Raw genomic sequence first — 26446 nt, 5'->3', positions numbered from 1 at the left:
ATATTTCGCGTCCATGTAGAGTCGAGATCGACTCTGTTTACGTTTGCTGTTTATAAGAAGAAAACTATGGAAGACCAAACAGGCCAAAAAAACTTATTTTTCAGTGACGAAAATTTCAGTGTATTATTAAGCTGAGGCTGGCTAGTACCAGATGGGTGACCATTTGTATGAGTTTGGTTTTTAATGTGTATATGTGTGGGGGCCAGACTCCCCAAAATGGGGGGGGGGGCAATTTAAAGCAGAATAAAAAAAATTTATTTCAGCGCGTTTGGTCCACCGTAGTCGAAAGGCGGCAAACGTTTTCAAAGGGGATCGAAAAAAATGATGCTATTTTTAACACAAAGTGCACAACATTTATCGAATTTTTTTTTTGTATCGATTATTCAAAGCATGCCCTGTTTAATAATGGTCATGCATTATTCGGCTCGCTAAAAAAAAATTGTTAATTTATTTATCAAAAATTTTAAAATGGCTTTTTTCGTATAAATATTAAAAAAAAATTTTTTTTGTTTTGCTTAACTTAAATTAATTATTTTACTTAACATATTCACCGAATTTCACACTTCAAAACTCAAAAGCGGGATAATTAAACACAATCGAAGTTCTGGTATTTAGACGTCAAAATAAGGTATGCAAACAATTTTTTTTTTTTTTTTTTTAATCTATAATTCTGTCCCTTACAACAACACAATATGCTTTGTTCAGTTTCAGATGATTATTTTAAGCATATTTGTTCCCACTTCAAAACAAGGGGGGGTTTTGTAAGCAAAAAATATATATATATAAATATCGTTTATGAAAAATAAGTACACTGTTATAAAGTTCATTCTTCTCCTAATAATCGCTGAAAATTTCGTATTGATCGGATAATTACCTGATTTTTGGTAGATTTTTAAAAAGACGGTCCGTCAAAAAGTACTGACCTGCCCCCCCAATTTTGGCGGTGCCTAATATATATATATAGCTAATATATGAAATGGATATTAACCATATTAAATAAGAAACGCCATGGTATAGCGATAATATCAAAACATAAATATATCAAAGTTCAATTCACTTTAAATATCTTAATTAAATTCCCTTTTTTTCTATAGAATTCATACAAGTTGTTTTGTAGACAGCTGCTCTCGATTTGCCCCGAGAGCAAAAAAAAAAAAAAATCAAGGAAAATGAAAAAAATAAAAACAGATCCAACTTACTCATGGATGGCTCGAGCGTTTCTTTCTTCATTTGTTATTGGTAGGTTGCCTGTAGAGACAAGTTTAGAAAGGGTTAGGGCCATTGAGAACATGGGCAAAGGCAATTAAGACGATTATGTGCAAATATATGAAAGACAAGCAGGGACTTGATCACATCTACGAACAAACCCAAAACAACGTGTGCGCATAACGAACAACTCGGTATATTCTTTTCCGTGTCGAGCAGATAATTTACTGGTGAAAAAAAAGTAAGTTTAGTCTGGCTGGTAACACGTGTCGATAACACTAAATGTCATGTTGATCTGTTAAGTCATTGAAGAGCGAACACACATCGTTGATAAGAAAGCTGGAGGTGTCAGCAGTGAGAATCTAAAGATAGGAAGTTCATGATCACAGATAGATTATATAATACAAGCACTGAGAGAGCGAAGACCTCCACTACGGTCCAACATACTATACCCTCCCCACCCGCCAAAACACACACACACACACACACACACACACACACACACACACACACACACACACACACACAAAAAAAAAAAAACTGACATAATGTGTCGATGTTCATATTATTTCTACAAATTTTTATAGCGTTTCGCATGCACGAAACACGAAAAGTAATTACTTGTTAATGTTCTGATTTAAATGTGTGTTGACTGTTGCCCATGTGATTTTGTTCATTATACGTGAACACATAATATTAATAAAACACAAGTTGTCTCCCTTTGCAATCACTACGACTTGAATAAAGTATAAGTTTTCTCTTTGTAATCACTACTACTTGAATAAGGACAGCTGAAGTTGTCTCCCTTCGCGATCACTACAACTTAATCAAGTAAAGCAGGAATTGTCTCCCTTTGCAATCACTACTACTACTACTTGAATAAAGCACAAGTTTTTCAGCTTTGCGATCACTACTATTTGAATAAGTAAAGCAGGAGTTATCCTCCTTTACGATCACTACTACTTAAATAAAGTACGAGTTATCTTTCTCATGCGATCACTACTACATGAATAAGTACAACATATATTGCCTCCCTCTTTGTGATCACTACTACTTGAATAAGTAAAACGAGAGTTGTTCTCATTTTAAACTGTTGTGGTTTCGTTTGTTACAGCAGCAACAGAGGCCACATGATTGACACTTATTGGTGAAATCAAGCACAGAGTTCAGACGAAAACAAGTGGACGATCACGGTCTGTGCAGTGAGCGCATGGACACACGGTCACATATGAACAATCAAATACAGATAAAACGGCAAACGGTGTTGAATTAATACAACAAATCGTTTGCAATAAGTGTTGTATATTGAAATTAACAACTTTAAAAACGCAGTCTTTCATCATTGTCATTGTTGTATAATGTATAGGGCTAGGACAACAGCGTATTCTTTTCATTGTTTTTACTCTCGAGTGTGTATCCATTGACATCTTATATGCTTTTATATAGAGTGGTTCTCGGTTGATTAACTGCGTGCGATATATATTCGAGAGTCAAAACAATGATAAGAATATGCTGTTGTTATAGCCTAATGTATACCCCAATGAATTTCTTAGGGTGTGCAGAATTAGACAAATGGGTACTCTTGTGGACTATTCTAATATAATGCGGACGCGGCTATATGCAAATGCATGCGCAATAACGTCACCGGTAAAGAAAAAAGACCATAAAAAGGAGAAAGAGGATGATCACGTTTGAGAAGACGATCATGTAAGAGACATCACAGTGATAATGAGAGAATGAGGAAATAAATGTTGCATAACAAAAACAAGTGAAACATGCATGGTCACCCGTGAGTGCACAGTCAACGAGGCATAAAAAAAAATGACTAAGTTCAGCATTTGCCCCCACCCCCATCCATTTAGCCCCAAAAGTCCCCAAGGGACTTCAAATCCTGGTGCAGTTTTAGGCCTTGACATATGTAAATTTGAATTTTACACCATGCAAAAAAACAAATAACTAAGTCCATCATTTGCCCCCCCCCTTCCATTTATCCCCAAAAGTCCCCAACGCCTTAACATATTTAAATTTGAGTTCAGCACCAGGTGAAGAGGGAATGAAGGAAAGGGAAGGGGGAGGTAACCGGATTTTTTCGCAAAATCCGTTGTTACCTTTTCACTCATGTTTAATGTTTGCGAAAAAATTTTTAAAAAAATTCAAGGTGTAGTTATTGAGAAAAGTGTTGACAGACGAACAGACAAGGATGAATTTACAGGTCCCCCCCCCTCCTTTTGTCAGGGGGCCAACAAGTTGAAGTTCTATTCTTTGTCTTCTTTGTGACTGAGCATACAACGTGTTGGATAAATTTACACTATGATATCTGTTGATTATGCTCATTTATGCAACAATATTGTTACGAAAGGTGGATGTGGGCGTGTCCCCTAACCCTTCGGGGCCATTATTTCATGCAGCATGTCTTGGGTAAGAATAGCCTGACGGGGGTCTATCCCTCTCCAGAAAAGTATGAAACTGCAATTTGTGTACTCATTTATGAACTAACATTGTTGGGAATGGTATGAACCAGCAATTTGTGTTTAATCAATTGTATACATTGTTTATGATAGACTAGCCTAGCTCCCCAGCATTGCCCGGGTGTTTGGAGGTGTGTGTTGAGCAAAAAAAAAAAAAAAAAAAAAAAAATCTCGAACCCGTACCGTGAAAGAGGAAAAAAAAAAAAAACATGTTTGCCATTGCATCCATCGCCAGACCGGAAGTGCCGAAGGTTTAAATTAAGGCTAGTCAATCGAAAAGAGTGGATGACTTTCGAAAATAACTGCAGAAAAAGCGACCCTTCCTTTTTGACAACTGCCTCGTTGAGGGTGAACGAATTAATGTTTTCGATATGTGTCGTCCAAAAGTTAGAGGTTTAAAACGATACTGGTTTCGTCACATTCCAACGGGTCCGTCAAAAGTTTTAAGCAGACATACAAACATACACACATACATACATTTAAACAGACAGGTGAGATTTATATTATAGATGTTATATTCCTGCATTGAATGACCCAAAAGATGTTGATCTATCATGATACATTATCAAATCGTTTGTTATTTCTTGGCCTTTTGGCCAAGATCAAAGTGTTAAAAAAAAAAAAAAAAAAAAAAAAAAAAATGCATACACAAACACACAGACAACTGTTTATAAATTGTAAATATGGTTTTGATTCTTAAACGCTGGGGATTTATTAGTTAGTTTAAGATCCATAGAGTGAATGAGGTATTTTGGTAAATGTTGCCAGTCAAGAGTAAGACTCCAAAGTCTACATTTATTACTTTTTAATCACTTTAGTCACAAAGACCCTGAACCCTTCCCCTCCCCAATTTCTTGTAGGGCCTTGTGCCTAATTTTATTGTTTGAAAATCTTTTGTTTTTTTTACTTAATTGTATTTACAAAATTTTAAAAGCAATAAAATATATAAACAAGATCAAAGTGTAGATGCGGCACTTCCATTTCTCGTTCTCTTTCAGTGGAGGAGAAATCCTTCACGACTGAGACAATTTTTATTTTTTGTACCTTTTCTCCGCGTTAAAAAACGACCCTGGTGTCTAACTCTGTCCCGTGGGGGAGACATTGTAAATAGGTACAATAAAATATTTCCGCCTAACAATTTTAAAGGACCAGTGTAAAAATATACGGCGTGAGACTTGATAACAATCGGTAAAGTTTAGCACGTGCATTCCAGTCATAGACTTTCTTCATTACTCACCATGTATTTTTTTTACTAACTCTACCAAGTCGAGAAGTGCTTTCAACTCATTTTTAACTTCGTCACGTAGAAGAGACACCAGTTGAATTCTTTCACTATTTGACCGACTCTTGTGTCATGTAAAATTGTACTTTACACAAGTTCCTACTCCTGACACTTGCAACGTCATTTGAAGAAGCCAAGTACTTGCGCCCACTTCAACAAGATGGATGAGTAATAAGTTTAGTGTTTCTTTTTGAAGTCTGCGAGCTGCAGGAATTTCAAACCGTTTTGTTTTTAGACATAATCAGATGATTACCCATCTTAGAACACTTTGGTTGACTCCGTATCTTAGCAGATCTAAACATATGGTTCCCTAAAAAAAAAAAAATAATAATAAATAAAAAAAACTCGCCTCTAGTTAATCGCTATTAACTTAGCGACCCATTAGGGCAGAGTTAGGTACAAGATCAGTTTTTAATATGGGGAAAATTTAGCTCATCAAAAAAAAAAAAAAAAAAAAAAAAAAAAAGCGGGGGGGGGGTAGATTTGGACAAAAATAAAAATTTCGTCAGTCTAGAAATATTTCTCCATTGAGCCACGACAGAAAAAAAAAAAAAGCGTATCAGAACAGATATTACACTTTTCTCAATTTACCGAAAAATTATCAATATAATATTTTACACTGATCCTTCAAAACTGCTAGACTGAAGTATCTTAAAGTAATGAGGGATTGAATTATATGCTTTATGCTAAATCAACATCTTTCGGAATATAACATCTATCATAAACAATGTATACGATTAATTGAACACAAGTTGCAGGTTTATACCTTTCCAATACTATTAGTGCATAAATGAGCACAATCGACAGATGCCATAGTCCACAAAAGTATCCATTAGCCCATATCTGCACACCCTAAGAAATCCGTTGCGGCATTCATAATACAACAATGACAATGAAAAACTGAAGTTTTAAAGTTGAATGGCCGATTTATTTCTTGGATGGTGATATATATATATATATATATATATATATATATATATATATATATATAGTTAATATGTTTACATGCAATTTAACTACTTGGAGCAGTAATTACGCATGAATAAATAACCACGTTCTCATTTAGATAGCTCAATAATGCAATAATAGAGCAATAAATATTTTTCTTTAAAGATACCACGCTAATAAGGATAGATACACAAGTATTTACTCATTTTTGAAAAGTTTTTTATTCCCGTATTGGCATGTAAGGACATAAGTTTTCATCAAATTATAATTTGCTCAAACTTGGGCTTCATCAGCGCATTAGAAAATTTTTTTATTCTTTTTTACAAATATTTTTTTGCATTTTATAACCACCGTCATATAATGTACTTTCATACAATGCGAAAACCAATCTTTTTAACTTTCCTATGTGGATAAATTTCCTAACATATTTCTTTACTCTTAAGAGAAGAATTTTGCATTCTTTGAAACTCCGCGGAATAAAGATATCTTTGAGGTATTCCGTTGAAAAATAAATTTTACATCTAAATTTTAATTTGCAGTTTTCATTCATGCTTATATATATATAAATTCCACAGCCAAACAACGTTGCAAACCACAAGAGTCATGACAGTCAACGAACCAGAAGTCCAAGACTTGAGTTTCGCTCTCATTTGGGCTCATCAGTTAGACACATCCAAACTCAGGATTCGAAACCTGAGCCTCTTGCATGCGAGGCAAGCACTCTACCAACTGAGCAAACGCCCTGCACACAAGAATTTCTATTAACTAACACAGATCAAGCAAACCGTGCCGAAATCCGACTGTGAAATGAACCTACTTCGTCTCAACAAGGGACGCAGACATCCAACCAGCTAATAACCCCAAGCCGATGTCTCACAAGTAGGAGTTTTAACTCGAAAGGACGATGCCATCCAGCAATGCTAACCAAGCGAGCAACTTATGATAGGATTTTCAGAATGTGAGAGAGTGTATATAATAAATTGCGACGTTGTTTGGCTGTGGAATTTATTATATACAATCTCTCACATTCTGAATATATATATATATATATATATATATATATATATATATATATATATACACACACACACACACAAACAATTTTGCGAGATTCATAAGTTCAATATTTTATTAATTTTACCAATCTGTCCTTTTTTCTTTTTTAAACGAAAACTTTAGTATATTTTGCAGATCTATTTCATTCATGCGCGAGGGGGTGAGGTGGGGGCTTAATATTTGTGGGTCAATACTGAATATTTTCTCAGTGGACTTATCAGAAAAATCAGAAAGTTCTCAAAGAGAAAAATACCTAAAATTCTCCCCTTATAAATTGTAAACTAATCGTTTCGATTCTCGGTAGTGCCACACGAGTCATTTTTTTTTTTTTTTTTTTTTTAACTTTTTAAATCATTACTATATATTGGGCTCAGTCTTCTATATATATATATATATATATATAAAAGAGAAAATGTGTGTATGTATGTATGTTCGCTTTTTGTGTATGTTTGTAAAAAGCTTTTTTTCGCTGGACTTTTCGGTCAGCTCATTCCTTCTTAAAACTTTTTATATCACGTCTAAATGATAATATCTAAGATTTACGAACAGAGGTCGCCTGTCTATTTAATTTGCCCGACTTTCATGCGCTATTTTTTTCCAGATTTTTAGATCGTCCTGTGTATCTTAAACTTTTCAGTATAAAACAAGCGAAAACTGGCTTGCAGCCGCGTCATGTTTCAAGGTCAAATATCATGCGACTTAAGTTTCTCGCACCTGTTAATTTCATTTTATAAACGTTAAATTAAGATGCTTTTCATTCCTCTTCTCTCGTGGCCGAGATGGCTAGGTCCCAGGGTTTTTTTTTTTTCATTTCGTTTCCATCTCCACGTCAAAGGTTCGGGGTTCAAGCCTACTTTCCTACTAAAACATTTTTTTTTCTTCTTTTACACCTCCAAACACTCGGACAACGTTTTTTTTTTTTTTTTTTAAACAGGATTGTTTTGATCACCCCCCCCCCCAAAAAAAAAACACACACACACCTACAAAGACCCAGGCCACGCCGGGTACCCCCCACTAATATAATATAAATACGAAATCTGCATTAATCAAAATATCATATTTAAGCATATTTTACAACCGGGCAATGTCGGGCGCCATGTTAGTACTGGATATTTTCTTAGTGGACTCATCAGAAAAATCAGAAAGTTCTCAAACACAAAATACCTAACGATGTAACAGATAAAATTCTTCCCCCCCCCAAAAAAACAAACTACATCGAATCCATCCCCCATTGTTAAATATTTACATAAATACAACCCCAGCAAAATGCTCGATTATTAAAAAAAAAAAATATATCAAAATTAGTATAATATTTATTTATTTTTGTGTTTCGGAAGATCAAAAAATCATTGGATTTTTCTGAAAAAAAAAAAAAAAAAACCCTGGGACCTAGCCATCTCGGCCACGAGAGAAGAGGAATGAAAAGCATGTTAATTTAACGTTTATAAAATTAAATTTTTTTCCTTCGATTTTCTTATATTTTCGTTTTGCTGAGGGGATGGGACATCCTACCGGATTCCAATGGATAAATCTTTTAAAGATATTAACCATTCAAATAACTTGTGTAGCAATATATGATTTGCAAAACATCACAGTTCGATCACGTGTTCACAGTAGCTTTGGTTGAAAGTTTAAAATACCAGCCGCCAACCAACTGAGGCAACTAATTAAGTCTGCAGAAATAATCTAGGGTTAGAGCAAGGTGAACTCGTGCAAGATTGAAAGGCGTGGCACAAATAGAAAGCAAAACTAACCAAGCCATCTTGTTAACCATCACGCTATGGAACGGCAGGTACTTATGATTCACGATTCTTTGATCTTTTCATCTTTACACTATCTCCGATCAGCACGATTTATTAAAAACATTCAATGCGTCCTTAACATTTCCTCTTGTAGGAAATTGTTTGGTGAGAAAATGAGAAATAATAAAGGGTTGCGTGTATAGATATCCAACTTTCTGGACTTGCTGGGTATGACAAAAACACGGGTTACCATAGTTTAGTTATAAGGACAAACTTTTACAATTTTAATCAATTTTATGTTTTTAATTTTTTTATCTTTGTTTTGCTGGGAATGTTACATCCCACCGGATGCTATCCATTTAACTACTATTTCTGAAATTACAACCGAGAAATCTTTTGTCAAACTCAGGATTTTGTATGTAATTTCGAATAGAACTCTTTATTTGATCTATGGGGGTCAGCCATGACCAAGCAGAATTAAATTTTGCAGCCAACTTGCATTTTTTTTTTTTTTTTAGATTTGAAGAGAGAGAGAGAGAGAGAGAGAGAGAGAGAGAGAGAGAGAGAGAGAGAGAGAGAGAGAGAGAGAGAGAGAGATAAAGAGAGTGAAAGATGTCGTGTGGTATGAAGGAAAGGATTTTGTACATTTTTCCAATAGAACTTTATTTGATCTATTGGGGGTAACTCGCCCTCGTGTTGTCAGCCACGACCAAGTAGAACTAAATTCTGCAGTCAACTTGCATTTTTTTAGATTTGAAGAGAGAGAGAGAGAGAGAGAGAGAGAGAGAATGAAAGATGTCGGGTGGTATGAAGGAAAGGATTGTTGCAGGTATCCATCCTTCTGGCCTTACTGGATATGTAGGAAAAAAATCTGGGATCTAAGGGAGATAACTTGGAAAAATTAGGGCGCTTGAATGTCTCTTTTTTTTTTTTTTTTTTTTTTTTACACATTGATCACCACATTATCAAGGCCCGGAAGCCACTCAGGGATAAGGGTTATTGCAAGTACATTACCTTAGTGTGGAGCTTTGATGAAGTGTTTACTTAAGGGGACGGTTCATTAGGAATTTGTTAACATTGGACTTGAAGACATCCAAGTTCTAGTCCGGAGGGAAGCAGGCAGACGGAACAGAGTTCCACAGGCGTGCAGTTCTAAGAAAGAAGCTTTGTTCATGGAATCCACGTTTTGATTTAGGCACAGATATAGAGTGGGGGAAATTTTTCACAGTGGATTCAGCTAGACGGGTGTTTTTAGTGAAAGATTGGCGAGGGGGGACAAGAGATTGGAGTTCAGACGAGCATCTGCCATGGAAATAACGATAAAACAAGAATAGGCTCGCAACGTCTCTTCTGTGGGAGAGAGGTTGCAGGGAAGAGAAAAGGGCATCCCCCACTAAGCCACGAAGTCTATTTTGTACTCTGTCAAGGCAGGATAGGCTGTTTTTAGCAGCTCCTGCCCAGATATGGCAACAGTATTCCATCCTTGGACGTACTTGGCTTTTATATAGATAGAGAATTGCATCAGTAGTGAGATATCTTCTGGAGCGGTAGAACGATCCCACCATCTTTCCAGCGACCTTGGCAACATTGTTTGATATCTGGTCGACTAAGATGAACATCACAAGCTTTAAGGGTTTACTTTTAGTTTAGTACTAGTCAGTTAAATAAAAGAATATTCGATTAATATTTGTCAGATTTAAAAAAAAAAGGCAAAAGTTTAGTTGTAAGGATAAACTTTTACAATTTAAATCAATTTTATTCATAGTTTCATTAAAAACAATAGACATGATCAGAAATGAATCCTTTAGACAAGAATACAAAAAATCTGTTGAATCAGTTGACATTGGATCTCTCATCTCATCAAGATTGCTTGTGGTTCGAGTTCTCTATGCAACCTCCCTAGATGTGGCAGCGGTATTCTGGTCATAGTCAAGGGCGAGAAAGGAAATACGTCTTAACACATTGACATTTTGAATTCTTCATCTTTATGCTTTACTAAGGATGTGACATCCTACCGGATGCCAGATATTTACCTGCTATTTAAATTCAGAAATCTTTTGTCAAACTTGGGAATTTATACATAATTCTGAACAGAATAATTTATTTGATCTATGGGGGTAGTTTGTCCTCGTGCTGTCAACCATGACTAGGTAAAACTATATTCTGCAACTAACTTGCATTTTGGGGAGGGGGATTTGGAGAGAAAGAGAGAAGTCGTATGATATGAAAGAAAGGGTTGTTGCATAGAAATCCATACTTCTGGACCTGCTGGGTATGACGAAAAAAAAGTTACCATAGTTTAGTTTTTAGGACAAACTTCTACAATTTATGCTTCTGAATTTTTGAAATGAGGATTAGTTATTCATATTATTTGGATTTTTTGGACTACTGTTCTCATCTTGAGTGTAATTTTTCACAACGTTGCAGTCAATGTAACTTTAGACCTTCTTCAGGTGTATCTTGTCGAATTGGACAATCTGTCAAACTCAGGAATCTACACAGAATTTCAAACAGAACCCTTTGTTTACATGGCTAACGAAATAGAGCATGCTTTTTTTTTTTTTACATAGAAGTCACCACTTATCAAGGCCTGGAGGCCACTCGATAAGGGTTAGTGGATGTACAGTAGTCAATGTGACAATATCATAGTAATCGCTAGTAGTGGAAATTTAGCAAATTGAATTACTTAAGACAGCTCATCAAGAATTTGTTTACATTGGACTTGAAGACAACCAAATTGTCGTCAGCTGGATAGCAGGCAAACGGAAAAGAGTTTCACAGGCATGCAGTTCTAAGAAAGTTTTGTTCAAGGAATCTACGTTTAGGTTTAGGCACAGCAAAAGAGTGGGGGAAATTATTGATAGCGGTGTCAGCTAGACGAGTGTTTTTTTTTGTGAAAGTTTGGCAAATGGAGGACCATAGATTGGAGCTCAGATGAGCACTTTTTTAATAATGATAAAAATGCTACCTCTATGAAGTAGACCGGAACATTAGAAATGGCACTGAAAATGAGAACAGTAGTCTGAATAATGCAAATAATATGAATTCTGCAAATTAATTCAAACAGTTTCATCAACACAACAGACATGGCTGGGAAAGAGTAATTTAGACAAGAATATAAGGACGTTGAGTCAGTATGGTCGAGTCTGGGTCTTTTATTTTTTAGCCTAAGTCATGGCTAGGAGTGAGACAGGGAGTATGTCAACACCATGCCACTTAAACGCTGACTCATTTTTGAGAGTTGGAAAAAATAGCAATGAAAATGTTTGGTGGAAGTACATCCCACACAAAAGTGCTTTTACCAGACAATATACTCCACAAGTGAAAATAAGCCAGCGCAAAATAATATAGGTTATAATTACTAGGGCCAGGACAACAGCATATTCTTTTCATTGTTTTGACTCTCGAGTGTGTATCCGTTGATATCTTATATGCTTTTATATAGAGTGATGTGGTTCTCGGTTCATTAACTGTGCCTAACTATGTTGGATATATACTAGAGAGTCAAAACAATGATAAGAATATGCTGTTGTCATTCATCCATCCATAGCCCTTGAGCCCCTGGAGGGGCACAGGCCATCTACAACTTTGTAGATGTTTTTGTAACGAGGAGTTCTTTTTACAGGGTGAGGGTGCTGGCCCCATGCCCAACCTTCCGAGAAGGTACATACAGCGCCTAGCCTTTCAAAATGGTCACCCACCTGGTACTAACCATGCTCAACGTTGCTTAACTTTGGTGATCTGGCAAGAACCAGTGTGTCAACATGATTGTGCCGTACTGCTGTTGTCATAGCTCTAGTAATTATATAACTGCTACACTCATCTATTGAAGAGGATTCCTATAACTTCATCTTACTGACGCAAATAAGACTGATATCTGCAGTGTAAAAATACTAAAAGAAAAACTTCACGGTCCATTGATTTTTGTGGGCTACCTGATGTCATAAAACAAAATACACATCTCTCCCAATTTACAGACAAAAAGATAAGCTAGTAATGGTGGCACTTGAAAAAGAATTATGTCTGTTGTGTGAAGACATTGGATATTTTTTCTCCAGATTATTGATGTGAGATTGTCGTTCAGTTTGGCAAGGAGAAATTGTGGAAGGGTTTGTTTGATTTAATTAATTTGAGGCCAAGCAAGAGTTATTATGATTTCGATCAACTGGCAGGATATTCTATTGTCGAAATACCGAATCAAAAAAAAAAAAAAAAAAAAAAAAAAAAAAAAGCCTTGGGAATGTAATTGTGACTGTCGGCGAGTGTGTTGGGATTAATGAGATGATCAAGTGTTTTTTAAAACAGCACCTCAATGAACAATAAATGCGTGAAGGAGAACACATATGACATCGAACAATCAAGGCATGATAGTAGAATACACTATTATTTTACTCATAGGTAGAGAGTTGATTGGCTTTTTTGTTTTACGACATACCAACCCACATAGGTGGAGAGAGTATATATTCATACCTTCCTAAGTGAGAGTGCACATTCACGTTGACACATGGGTTCTCATCAGATTACTGAAGTTAAGCAACGATGAGCAAGGCCAGTACCAGATGGGTATTCATTTGGGAATAGCAGGCGCTGTATGCGCACTCCACTTATCTCTGCATTATTTCCAGTCCTCCTGAATTTCTACTTGCCACTGGAATTAAACAATGCCGACCCAGGAGAGGGTGTAGTTCGAGATTGCACAATTTTTGCCACAAAAAAAAAAAAAAAATTCATGTGCAAGTGACAGCATCAAGTGACAGCATCATCAGTATTTTTGTGATCTTCATCGGCAAAGATGAACATTTTTTTTTTCCCCAGTGGACTATATTATATGGAATACTTCATATAAACTCAAGATATATGTATATATCTTGAGTTTATATGAAGTATTCCATATAATATAGTCCAAACTGTTACAAATAACAAGCTCAATGAACTTCTGTTTCCGGCTTCAGAGCATATATACTGGTTTATTGCATCATAATGATCAAAGTCCATAATCATAATTTTTTCTTTATGTTTTAATTATTCTGTATATGCTCATTTTTCAAGTTTATAATCTAAGCGAATGCCTATATTTTCTTTAAGTACTATCTTATGTGTATTTTACCACCTTGATGAAAATATTGTCCTTAGGCCATCTTACAGCTCATCAGAGACAAACCGGTATCAGTAAAATCAGTATTGAATTAAAAAAAAATAAAGAAAGAAATACTAAAAAGAAAGGTACCTAAGAAAAATGAAAAGTATCTTTTTTGAACACACCTACTCTACTTAGAATATTCAGCACTTTTTGATTACTATATATGCCATAATCATATTGACACACCGGTTCCCTTTAGATCATTGAAGTTAAGCAATGCTAAGCCTGGTCAGTACTAAATGGGTTACCATTTTGAGAATTCCAGGTACTGTATGTGCTTGCCGCTTATCTTGGCATTGTTTCCAGTTGTCTTGGACCTTTCCTTGCCACTAGACTAAAGCAGTTACGATTCAGAAGAGCTGTGGTTAGATATTGCGCAACTCTTGCCTCACAGTTACACGTGCAACTACTATTACAGGGTAGCCATTGTCTCTTGAGACTGAATGAGGCATCGATTGATAGAAATTTCAATCCTAGACAACCACGGGTAGACTTTCTTGTATAAAATAGTATAACATACTGATGTTGGTTTTCATGGCAACGTGGCCTTTAAACATACATGCTCTTTCCAGGATATTGAGCACTTAGTAAGATGATAGATCAAATATACTAACTGAATTAACTGTAACAATCACTTGTAAACGTTTGAAGTTAATATTTTTTATAAGAAAAAAGTGCAAAGAAATGTATGCATGCACAAATAAAACTTACGGCGAAGATGCGATTAAATTTGTGGCATTCTGTGGCATTTCTGCCAGATTCTGTGGCATTTCTACCCCCCCCCCAAAAAAAAAAAAAATTATTCATTTTTTTCCTAAATTTTAGATATTCATCCAAGGCAATAAAAATATAAACTTTATAGGTCTTTGGTTAGTATTTTTTTTTTTTTACTTTTAGCCGAGCATACACACATGTGCATATTATATAATAGATTAGACTTGTTGAACATATAATAGCTAGGGCTATGACAAGAGAATATTCTTATTGTTTTGACTCTCGAGTATATACCCGACACGGTTAATCAATTGAGAACCACATCATGACTCACATCTAAAAACATATAAGATGTTAACTGATATATACTCGAGAGTCAAAATAATAAAAAGAATATTCTCTTGTTATAGCCCTAATTATAACCAACTTTTTTCAATAGCTTCTCCTCACCTAAAATTAAACAATTTTATTATTTTAAAATATGTTCAAAAATGCTTATATTTATCAGAAAATTTAGTAAAGTAGCCCGCACCCCTAACCTCCCCCCCTTCAAGTCAAAAACAAATAAAAAAAAATTGAGGTGGCCGCTATTCCGAAACTCTGCAAATCAATGACTCACACCAGCCGCATTTCAAGTTTCTTTGTGCTTTATTGCTCTGAGATGTTTTTGTGCCAAATTCGGTAAAAATCCAAATGAATGAGAAATGTCAAATGATGATTTCGTGTAATGTTTCCAAACTAGACAAACTTTTTTTTTAATACTTGACTAGCAGGGTCACCTGGCATTCCCAGAGATGGGGAAGGGGTTAGAAATAACAAAAAAAAAATAAAGAAATAAATAATATATATATATATATATGAGAGAGAGCGAGAGTTTAAAAAATGTTTGTTGAACTTTTGGTTTAAAAACTTCTCATTCTCTTTACGCCTCCTCCTTTCTCTCTACATCTTTCTCCTACTGCCCTCTTTCTCCCCCTCTGATACCCCCTCTCTTCGACAACTGGTCCGATATTATAGAAAGAAGAAAAAAAAAATGACTGATTAGTTTTTTTTAGTGGGTTTTTTTTTACCCATATTCACCCCCCCCCCCAAACAAGGCATATTACCTCCTAAGTTTTACTACGAATAGTAGGAAGCAGCGGATCGCTGGAAATCGGATCAGAATAAGACAACGACTGTAGGTGTGTCAGAAATTTCATGAAAAATAGTGAATAATTCCACCCCATCTTTCCAAGCTTATAACTCCTCGAAAAATGTAAACTGCAGTAAACAAACACAGGTGGAGATTAATAGACTCCCCAGTCTGGCCAAAGTACAAGAAGCCCCCCCCCCCGGGCAGGACACAGATCACGTGGTCCTACACTGTCCAGTCACCTGACTGAAAGGGGGCTATTCGGCAACCCATCTATCTGAAGACAATTTCTCAGCCTGACTAAAAACTGGCAGCATAGGTCTAATCCATATGATACTAATGCTTAAACAATCTGATCCATTGTTATTTTTATTAACTCATACCTCCATTGCAATAGAATATTCCGAATGTGAAGATAAACCATAAGCAAGGAAATATAAAAGACTGACACAGTTTCCTACGTTAGTGTAGTAGTCAATGAACTACGATCACCATAATTATTTACTAAGGAACAATTATCTGTTTTTTATTTAATTAATTAAACACTTACAAATTGAAAATAACTATAACTAACCCTACTGTTTTATCTTTCATTAATTTTAATAGGATGAATTTATCATAATTTATTTATTTTCCTTTATTTTTATCGAATCTATTTTGTTTCTTTTTCTCTTTAAACTTTACACGATTTGACCTCTTTTATCACAAAGTTAAAAAAAAACGTGCCTCTCCATGGCAACATTAATTCCATGCTAGTCTGTTAAGGTCAAAATGACGAGTTCGATTCTAGGACATGATTTTATTATTATTTTATAATAATAACTAGTCCCCGGCATTGCCCGGGTGTTTGGAGGTGTGTGTTAAGCAAAAAAAAAAAAAATTGTAGTAGGCAGGCATGCTCGAACCCGTACCACGAAGGAAGATAAGAAAGTGAAAAATAAAAAAAATGTGACGTGTTTGCTGTTGCGCCCATCACCAAACTGGAAGTGACGTAGGGCTAAAGAATAAACGTTAAGGCTAAACAATCGAAAAGAGGAGATGACTTTCGAAAATACCGGCAAAAAACAGCGACCCCCCCCCCCCGTAGAAAAGTGCCCAGTTGAGGGTGAAGGGATTAATGTTTTTTGGCCAATTTTTCGATATTTGTCGTCCGAAGGGTCGACCTTCAAAACAATACCGATCTCGTGAAAATCCGTTGCCTCTGTTGAAAATTTTAGGCAGACATACAAACATTTAAATAGACAAGTGAGATTTATATTATAGACTAGCGGGTTTTAAGCGATAGATAACCCGCCCGAGAATCCTGGCGAAAAAAGTCTTTCTTGGACATACAAAAACTTGCGCGCACGTTTTGACTTTTATATATATAGACTAGAGGAGGTATCCGGCGTTGCCCAGGTGTTTGTAGGTGTGTGTAATGAAACCGGGGGGGGGGGGGGATCGAACCCGAAGCCCTGAGGCGAAGTTTGAAAATAAAATCGGCCAGCCAGAATGAGTTACTGAAAGATGTTTGAATTTATTTAAGTAAGAACCAAATTGGCAGGTGCGTGCACGGAAGTCGTCCAGCGTTACGACGACGACAACGTCAATGACCAGGTTTGTTTGTTATAAGCAAAGTAAAAAAAGAAATAAATGTTAAAACTTAAGCGGGAAAGGGGTAATCAAAACATCGAAGAAAAAAAACAAACAAAAAAAACTAACGTAAGGCAAACGAACGATGAAAACAGAAAAACAAACACGTGAAAAATGACTTAAATAATCCTGCTTCAATATTAAAATTTAAAAAATCGGTGGGTACCTGGATGTTTTTGGGTGTGTGGCCAGGGGTGGATAAGCGAAGTAAAAAAAAAAAAAAAACAGAAAAACGAACGTTACATGAAAAATGCCTTAAATAACACTGGTTCAATATTTAATTTAAAAAAATCGAAAAAAAAAAAAAAGACATCTCACACCACGATTCGAACCCAAAACGTTTAGATAACAAACTAACGCGCTAATCAACTGAGCTAACGCAACGTACATGAAATTTAGTCAGTTTTTCAACTATTTAAAGTAAATCAAGTCATGACGTCATCTGCCACATGCGTAGAACCGCTCATCGTCACAAGAGGACCGGTTTTGTTGACCCCCCCCTTGTCGAAAATTGTCGATTTCGGGGTGAAAAAATGAACGTTTTTGGCCAATTTTTCGAGCAAAGGATGGAGCTTCAATATGATACCGAGTTTGTGAATTTTCGTCGTGTCTGTCGAAAGTTTTTAGCGAACACACAAACACACATACCAACATACACACATTTTCGCTTTTATATATATATATATATAGACTAGCGGGGGGTACCCGGCGATGCCCGGGTGTCTTGAGGTAAATCAAAACTCGGGGGGGGGGGGTTAAATAATAAAAAAAAATGTTTTGGTAGGTAAGTATGAGAATCGAACCCGTACCCTTGAGTTGGAAATTAATGTGTGAAAAAAAACAAAAAAAAAACAGGCGGCGTTACCCATTAGGCCATCGCGACATACAACATACACAGGTTTGAATTTAATTATTTAACTAAAAAACAGGCGTGCGCAATAAAAGTTAACTCTGCTGCTTCCATTTGACCTAATTAAGAAGGTCACGCAGTTTGTTGGGGAGAGGGAAACCAGCTCCCAATTGTCCAGATTGAATAGCAATTGTCTGATGTACAACATTGATCAAAGCTGATTGCTTCTGGACATTTCCCGGTGCAATGCCAAGAACGTTGTTCGTTGTTAACTTTGAATTAGTTTCGCTTTTTATACGAAAAAGCCTCATCAACACGCAAGAAGCCAAAATAGCAATAATTTTGTAAAAGTCGACGTAAATAAATCTAGATGCGACGCGCTTTCCCAAATCGTACATATTATTATTTAGGACCCATATAAACAGTTGTAAGTGATTGTAACGACCTCGGAACCGTGTGCGAGAAAAGCCTTTTGAAGACATACACGAAATGGTCACACACATTTTGCCTTTTATATATATAGATATAGATGCTAATATATCGGCTGCTCAAATCAGTTCTTAGATTGAGAGTGAAGGAGGTTAAACTATTATTTAAGCTTATCCACCCCAACCTTGAATAAAATTTTTCTTTTAGATATTACTAATATATAAATTCTTCTATTTTGACCCTGGCGTTGCTTAGAGTCAAAGTAGAAGAAGCTTAAAAGTGTGTGCAGCATCTTTATTAGTGATGGGACGATTCCAATATTTTTTCCAGATTTCGATACAATTACAGATTCTGTACTAAATTCCCTATTCTGATTCTTATAAATCTTTATATATTTAACTATAGAGTTGTTATTTTTCATGATTAGCATAAAAACATGTTAAGTGTGCGAATATTTTCTCAAACGTAATAACATAACATTGTGTGAGTGGTTATCTATAGATTTTAGTTTTACTGGTAGTTTAAATTCGATGAATATTATTTTATCATAATTACCAGCGGTGGAAAATTTCAGAGGAAGTCACTCCTGATTAATGTTTAGTTTTAAAATATGCAAACAAAGAAATGATTTGCAGCGATTTTAAATGGTATCTTTTCTTTTATCGTGAATTGAGCTCATGGTGAATGCCCTGGAAAAGTCACTCCTGATTAATGTTTAGTTTTAAAATATGCAAACAAAGAAATGATTTGCAGCGATTTTAAATGGTATCTCTTCTTTTATCATAAATTGAACTCATTAATAAGAAAAAGTTTTTAATTAAATGGTGAGGTATACCCAGGCTTGAACAGGAGGCCATTCGATTTGTAGTCGAATATTCTACCACTGAGCTATATCTCCAGATAACAATAGTTCTGTTTTTTTTTTTGTTTTTTTTAAAGAAATGATTTGCTGAGAATTATCTCCCTTGGCCAATGTAACGCACAACATTCTCCTGCAAAATTTCGTTTTTTTTTATCTATAAGAGAGACTATTTTTAGGATCGGGTTTTTTCGATTTGATATTTATCGGACAAATTTCTGCACCAAAACATTTATAAGAACATTGCCAGAGATATAAATTACCTTTGTGTTAAGTTTACACAAGATAGGCTCAGCTGTTTCGGAACCTATAAGGAAGGAACTTTCACACAAAGTAACCTTTATATAATAGTAGAGATAACTGGGATACGTTCCCCTACAAGTAAACCATGACCAAATGTTCAAAATCACATTTCGTATTTGCAACCCAAATAAGATATCCACACTATTGCTAACCCACACTGGCTTTTATAAGGACTGATGCACCTTTTCCAAGTGATGTTACCAAAATGTGAACGACATTAAGCTGAATACTCAACCAGACTAGATGAATTCTTGTCCTGAAATCCAGTAAAACCAAGAGACCAAAAAGAAAGATATACTATAACATTTAAATAAATTCTTTTTGTTTTTTACATAGGCATCACCACTTATCAAGGCCCAGAGACCACTCAAGGATAAGGGTTAAGAGTGTACAGTAGTCAATTGGACAATATAGTAATCGTTGGTAATGGAAATTCGGTAAATTTGTTAACTTATGGGGGAACGGCTCATCAAGAATTTGTTTACGTTGGACTTGAAGACAACCATATTGTAGTCAGCTTGAAAGCAAGAGAATGGAAGACAATTCCACAGGCGTGCAGTTCTAAGAAAGAAACTTTGTTCATGGAATCTACGTTTAGGTTTAGGCACAGATAAAGAGGGGGGGGTTATTGATAGTGTTTTCAGCTAGACGAGTGTTTTTTGTGAAAGTTTGGGTTAGGGTTAGGGTAAAACCAAGAGACCAAAAAGAAAGATATACTATAACATTTAAATAGTCATTTTTTTTTGTTTTCTACATAGGCATCACTACTTATCAAGGCCCAGAGACCACTCAAGGATAATCATCCCTTCACCTGGACATACAAACATACAACTCAGCTTTATATAATTGATTCCAAGAAATGAGTACTCATTCCCCTCTGCTCCCAAATTAGTGCATAATAAAACTGAAAAAAAAACAAAAAGGTAAAATGTAGGTACAACCTCCCATTTGAAAACTCAAATATTTCTGTTTGCATTAAACTTAATTTTATGCTAGTGAATCTCTTATGTGAGATATATGTTGCAGGGAAGAGAAAAGGACATCTACAAGGCTACGAAGTCGATTTTGAACTCTATCAAAGCAGGACAAGTCCTTTCTAGCAGCACCTGCCCTGGGGAAAAAAAAATTATATTCTTTACGAACTCAGGTTTGAAAGATAAAGAAGTTTAATGGAATATTCGAATATCTATGTAACTCATAAATAGATTAAGTGTTAGCCCCAGGAAGGGGGGAACCCTGATTTCTGAGAACGTCGACTGAAATAAAAAAAAAATTTAAAAAGAAAAACACACAAACAAATATAAACAGTAAAACTTCTATCTTTCAACATCTCTCTATCGTTCTCTTTTTTCTCCTACCGTTTCACCCAGCCTCTCCCTCATCCCTTCACCTGGACATACAAACACACAACTCAGCTTTATATAATTGATTCCAAGAAATGAGTACTCATTCCCCCCCTTCTCCCAAATTAGTGCATAATAAAACTGAAAAAAATAAAAAGGTAGAATGTAGGTACAACCTCCCATTTGAAAACTCAAATATTTCTGTTTGCATTAAACTTAATCCATTAGATTCCATTTTTTATTGCATTTTCACCCAAAACAAGGCACAGTGCCACTCTGGTGTAGGGGGTTACTATCTGGAACATAAATTGCAGGGATACTGTGCAGGGAGTTGAGCAGCAAGATGTCTGTTTACATTACACTTGAACTTCTGCATGTCAGTACAGTTGAGGGAAGTAGGAACCCGGAAGGAAATTCAATTCAAGTAAGATGTTCTAAATTTCAGTTTTTTTTCTTAAGACCCCTTGAGCTTAACCCTTAAATTTTAGATATTTCCCAGAATCATGTAATGAATTTTGATCAAATTTGGAATAAGGATTCTAGATATAATTTTTCGTGGCGTTATATCGATTTTAATTTTTGTAAGGAAACAAAATTGGTGCAGGTCTGGGACTGACATTTTTGTAGCTATTTTAAAACAGAAACTTGTTATCATAACCTTTCGTTTTTGTTTAGTTTAAATTTTGTGAAAAAAAATTGTTTAAAGTTTTTGTGCTTGTGTAGATTAGTTTTAATTTTATGCTAGTGAATATAATGCCAAAGTACTCTAACCACACAAAATTGCAACATTTTTTTTTTTTTTTTTTTTTAAACCAATGCATTTCATGTGGAAACCTTACGTACTTGCGTGTCATGGCAAAATTAGAATAAATTCCAAAAATTATGAAAAATGATCCACTGGAAAAATTCTTGAGAGCAAAAATAGAATTCATCGAATTATCGAGTTTTATCGGATGTTTTAATGTGAAGCAGTTGTGCGACCAATTCAGTATGACAAACTTACTCATCTTCCTTGATTTTAATTAACTTAAATAAAAGATTAAATTTTTAAACCAAACGTAATTGTGGACAATTTTTGCTAGCACATCTACTGGATCATTTTTCGTTATTATTATTATTATTATTATTATTATTATTATTATTATTATTATTATTATTATTATTATTATCTTTATTTATACTAATGACATGTAAGCACGTAATAATGTTTTCACCTGAAATGCGTTGGATAACCAAAGTTTTTTTTATTATTATTTACTTAAAAGATTACGTTTAAGTAAACAAAATATAACCACACAAATAGTAATGAGCGATTAGTATTAAATGTCATTAATCTCATTTCAAAACTTTCAAACGTAAATCACAATTTTATCTCAACCCAAAAACACAATTTAAGAGTAACAATCTTATCGAACAAATAAAAAAGCAATATAGGTGAGATTTTTCCACGGTTTAATTTTAATTGTACACTCAATGACTAACTCCTATTTTATTTTAGTCATGAAACTTAGAAATGTTTCGTCATGGTTTTGGCATTATTCCCAAACAATTTTTTTTTTTTTTTTTTTTTTTACTTAGACAAGGTTTTAATGATAAATTTAAATAAGTAAAAAAACAAAATAAAACAAAAAAACTACGTTATACCAAGTTACATTATACAAGCGAAAAAGTATATAGGCCAAAAATATATAGTCGTCATCTTTATAAACAATTCTAGAAAGAAGTTAGCCAAGGAAGAACAATAACCCAAGTTCATAACTTTCCAGTCAAAGGTTTTGTACTTCGGTTCTCTTCTTCGCCGTCAGAAATTATACTATGAAATGTGACTTGTCCTTTCCTTTCTTCCTTCTCCTTCAATTCTAACCTCCCTCACTTATATTAGGTTATATTAGGTCATTGCAAAAACAATATCCTTTCCTCACATATATTGCTTTTATATATCACTAGCCTGGGTGCCCGGCGTTGCCCGGGTGATTGGAGATGTGTGTTGAGCAAAAATAAATAAATGTTAGTAGGCAGACAGGCTCGAACCCGTACCGCGACGAAAGAAAAAGAACGTGAAAAAAAAAAAATAAAATAAAATAAAAAACGTGACGTTTTTGCTGCTGCGCCCATCACCAAACCGGAAGTGACGAATGCTTAAATTAAGGCTAGTTAATCGAAAAGAGGGGATGCCTTTCGAAAATATCGGCTAAAAAAAGCGAACACTCCCTGTAGAAAAGTGCCCGATTGAGAGTGAAGGGAATGGATTAATGTTTTTTAGCCAATTTTTCGATATTTGTTGTCCGAAGGGTCGAGCTCTAAAACGTTTTCGATCTCATGAAAATCCGTTACCTCTGTCGAAAGTTCTAGACATACATACATACATACATACATACATACATACATACATACATACATTTAAACAGACAGGTGAGATTTATATTATAGACTAGCGGGGGTGTCCGGCGTTGCCCGGAGTGTTTGGAGGTGTGTGTTGAGAAAAAAAAATGTGTTAGTAGGCAGGCTCGAACCCGTGACGCGAAGGCGGAATAGAAAGTGAAAAGCGGAAAAGAAAGTAAAAGAAAACCTGAACTCTTACAGCTGAAAAATTATTGACAACATAAAAAAAAAAAAAAAAAAAAATTCGACGTATATGTGTCAAATCGCGTCGCACTTGATAACAATGAAAACGTAAAAATATTTCGTTTCAGTTTCCTGCAGTCTGTCAGTCCGAATTTTATATAAATACGAGTCACATGTGCCGACATAGACGTCTATGTGTCAACATTACCAATAAATGAATAAATAACTCCTTTACTCCTATCTACCAGTTCTGTGAGACTATAAATTTAGAAATGTTATGATTTGCTTTGATTTCGATGGTTGAAGCACAAAATACTTTCAAATAAATCCGTCAAAAACCTATGCGAGGTGAAATGTTGGTTTTTTTTTGGGGGGGGGGGGGGTAAGTTTTTAAAAAATTTTTAAAGTTGAAAAAATACCATCTTTCTTGTAATTGTTTTTACCTTAAGAAAAAAAAAATAACGAGGAAGATGGGGTTTTTTTTTTTCAACTAACATCGTAAACAGTGGGCAATACAAAAACCCAAATTAACCGAAACGAAATTGTTCCAGTCAAAGTTCAAAAGAACTTTCATACACAAATAAAGTCAAATAAATAAATAAAGTCAAATAAATAAATAAAGTCAAATAAATAAATAAATAAATAAATAAAGTCAAATAAATAAAGCAAAGAAAACAAAAAAGAAATAAAACATTTTCTTTTTCACATAATTCCTTTTTTGTACATCCGCTAATTTAATTTTGATAGATGCGAGATTAGTAAATAAACTCCACCCGAATTTGTCATCTTTTCCCATTCTCTAACAACTGAATATTGTTGTTGTTTTCGTAATAAATTCCTATTTCAGTCACGTAAATTATTTATAACTGAAATGAGTTTACGGCCATAAAATAATGAAAAATATTAAAAAAAAAAAAAAAAAAATTTTTAATCACTAAGTTACAGCGTGTACGGTGTACTTTTAATTTTAACTTGGGACCATGCCCAGGAAAGATTAACAAGATGTTTTTTTTTTCTTTTTACATAGGCATCACCACTTATCAAGGCCCAGAGACCACTCGAGGATAAGGGTTAAGAGTGTACAGTAGTAAATTGGACAATATAGTAATCGTTAGTAATGGAAATTCGGTAAATTTGTTAACTTAAGTGGAACGGCTCATCAAGAACTTGTTTACATTAGACTTGAAGACAATCAGATTGTAGTCAGCTGAAAAGCAGGAAAACGGAAGACAATTCCACAGGCGTGCAGTTCTAAGAAATAAACTTTGTTCATGGAATCTACGTTTAGGGTTAGACACAGATAAAGAATGGGGAAATTAGTCATGCTTTCAGCTAGACGAGTGTTTACGTTACATTTGAACTTCTACATATCAGAAGGGAAGCAGGTGGTAGGAAGAAAATTCCAAAGTCTAACTGTTCTGTGAGAAATTCTACAATTATAAGCAAGCGCCTCATTGGTTGGGGGTTTTCAATGCCTCTTCTCTTTACAGGCAGTTCCAGTAAGACAGCCGAAGCAGAAGGATGGAACTCAACTGTCTCTCTGGATATGAAGCATTTGGACGCCTCTAACTTTTCGTCTCCTTGAGACTTTATTTTAAAACCTAAACGATTAGGCTAAGTTATTATTATAACTATCTCCCAGAGGCTTTTTTAAGGTCAGAATTATTGACCTGTCATTAATGACTTTTTCTTCAAATGAACATTAATTATGAACTTCTGTAATATCGACTCAAGTCAAGAATTCATCAGAAGACATTATACCAACCCCTTTCGAACGGCTGTAATTCAATCTTTGAACAATGTTCTACCCGAATACCAAATCCTGATGAAGATAAAAGAACTACTACCTTTCGCGGTAATAGTTCTGTTATTCGGATACAGCACTGTTCGAAGATTGAATTACAGCCATTTGAAAGGGTTGGTATGATGCCTTGTGATGAAAAGACCTAATTATTACGGTATCGTTTGCTCATTAAATCATTAATTGTGAAGAAGTCCTTCTGGACGAGGAAGCTTTATTTTGGGTCAATGTGCGCTAGAGTACCAACCAAAGACTTCTTTTAAAATATGATTTTTAGGGATATCACATTTGAAATTATCACCAACAAGTTTTTGATATTAAGACATTTAATTACCCAATGTATTCCCTATTATTTTCACTGGTGGCCATGCTTTTTTGCGAAAAAGAACATGGCTACCAGTGAAAACAATAGAGAATGCATTGGATAATAAAGATCTTAATATCATAAAAACTACTTGTCGGCAACAATTTTAAATGTGATATCAATTCCAAACAGAGCTGAATATCCTAAAAATCAACTTTTTAAAAGGTAAGTCTTTAGTTGGTGTTCCAGTGCACACTGACCTTATGTTTTGCCCTAATCCAGAGTGCCCCGTTTTGAGGAGATGGATCCCCGTATGTGCCTAATTATCTCTGTGGGGAAGCAAACAAATAAGGACAACAATAGTTGCGTTTAACATGTAAAACATCTTTGATAATATTTACACGCCAAGAAAAAGTTGTTAAACACAAAACATCAAGAGTTAATGACGAGTGGCTGGTTATTTTGTCTTGATGTCTTGGCCAAAATTCAAAGTAAATACGACTCTGAAATTCAATGGAATACTAAGAGGGGGAAGAAGGGAACTGCATCGGTTAGCTCCCAAAGTTTTTACCATAGTTTTATCTGATTTTGCGGATTTGGTTCTTTTTTTTTTTTTTTTTTTTACTTTTATTTTGCAAATATCCCAAATTATTATTGACAATTAGAGTTTTA

The 26446-nt window shown here is 34.9% G+C and overlaps 1 protein-coding gene and 1 long non-coding RNA gene across 9 annotated transcripts in view; one reads left to right on the top strand and one right to left on the bottom strand.

The window, feature by feature from the left end:
* Positions 1 to 26446, bottom strand: part of LOC145246149 (uncharacterized) — a 634197-nt gene that overhangs the window by 202470 nt on the left and 405281 nt on the right. For all 8 annotated transcript variants that reach the window (XM_080107997.1, XM_080107998.1, XM_080108001.1 and 5 more), the window contains one exon: positions 1200 to 1248. In XM_080107997.1, coding sequence (XP_079964123.1) covers positions 1200 to 1248 — 49 coding nt within the window. The remainder of the gene's footprint in view (positions 1 to 1199; positions 1249 to 26446) is intronic.
* The window catches only part of LOC145246155 (uncharacterized), a 115714-nt gene that overhangs the window by 45022 nt on the left and 44246 nt on the right, over positions 1 to 26446 (top strand). The gene's annotated exons all lie outside the window — the stretch shown is intronic.

The sequence above is a fragment of the Euprymna scolopes genome, chromosome 23 (assembly GCF_053919585.1).
Source record: "Euprymna scolopes isolate OS-2025 chromosome 23, ASM5391958v1, whole genome shotgun sequence".
Classification (NCBI taxonomy): Eukaryota; Metazoa; Mollusca; class Cephalopoda; order Sepiida; family Sepiolidae; genus Euprymna; species Euprymna scolopes.
The sequence above is the reverse complement of the archived record's forward strand: the minus strand, read 5'-3'. Positions and strand labels throughout refer to the sequence as shown.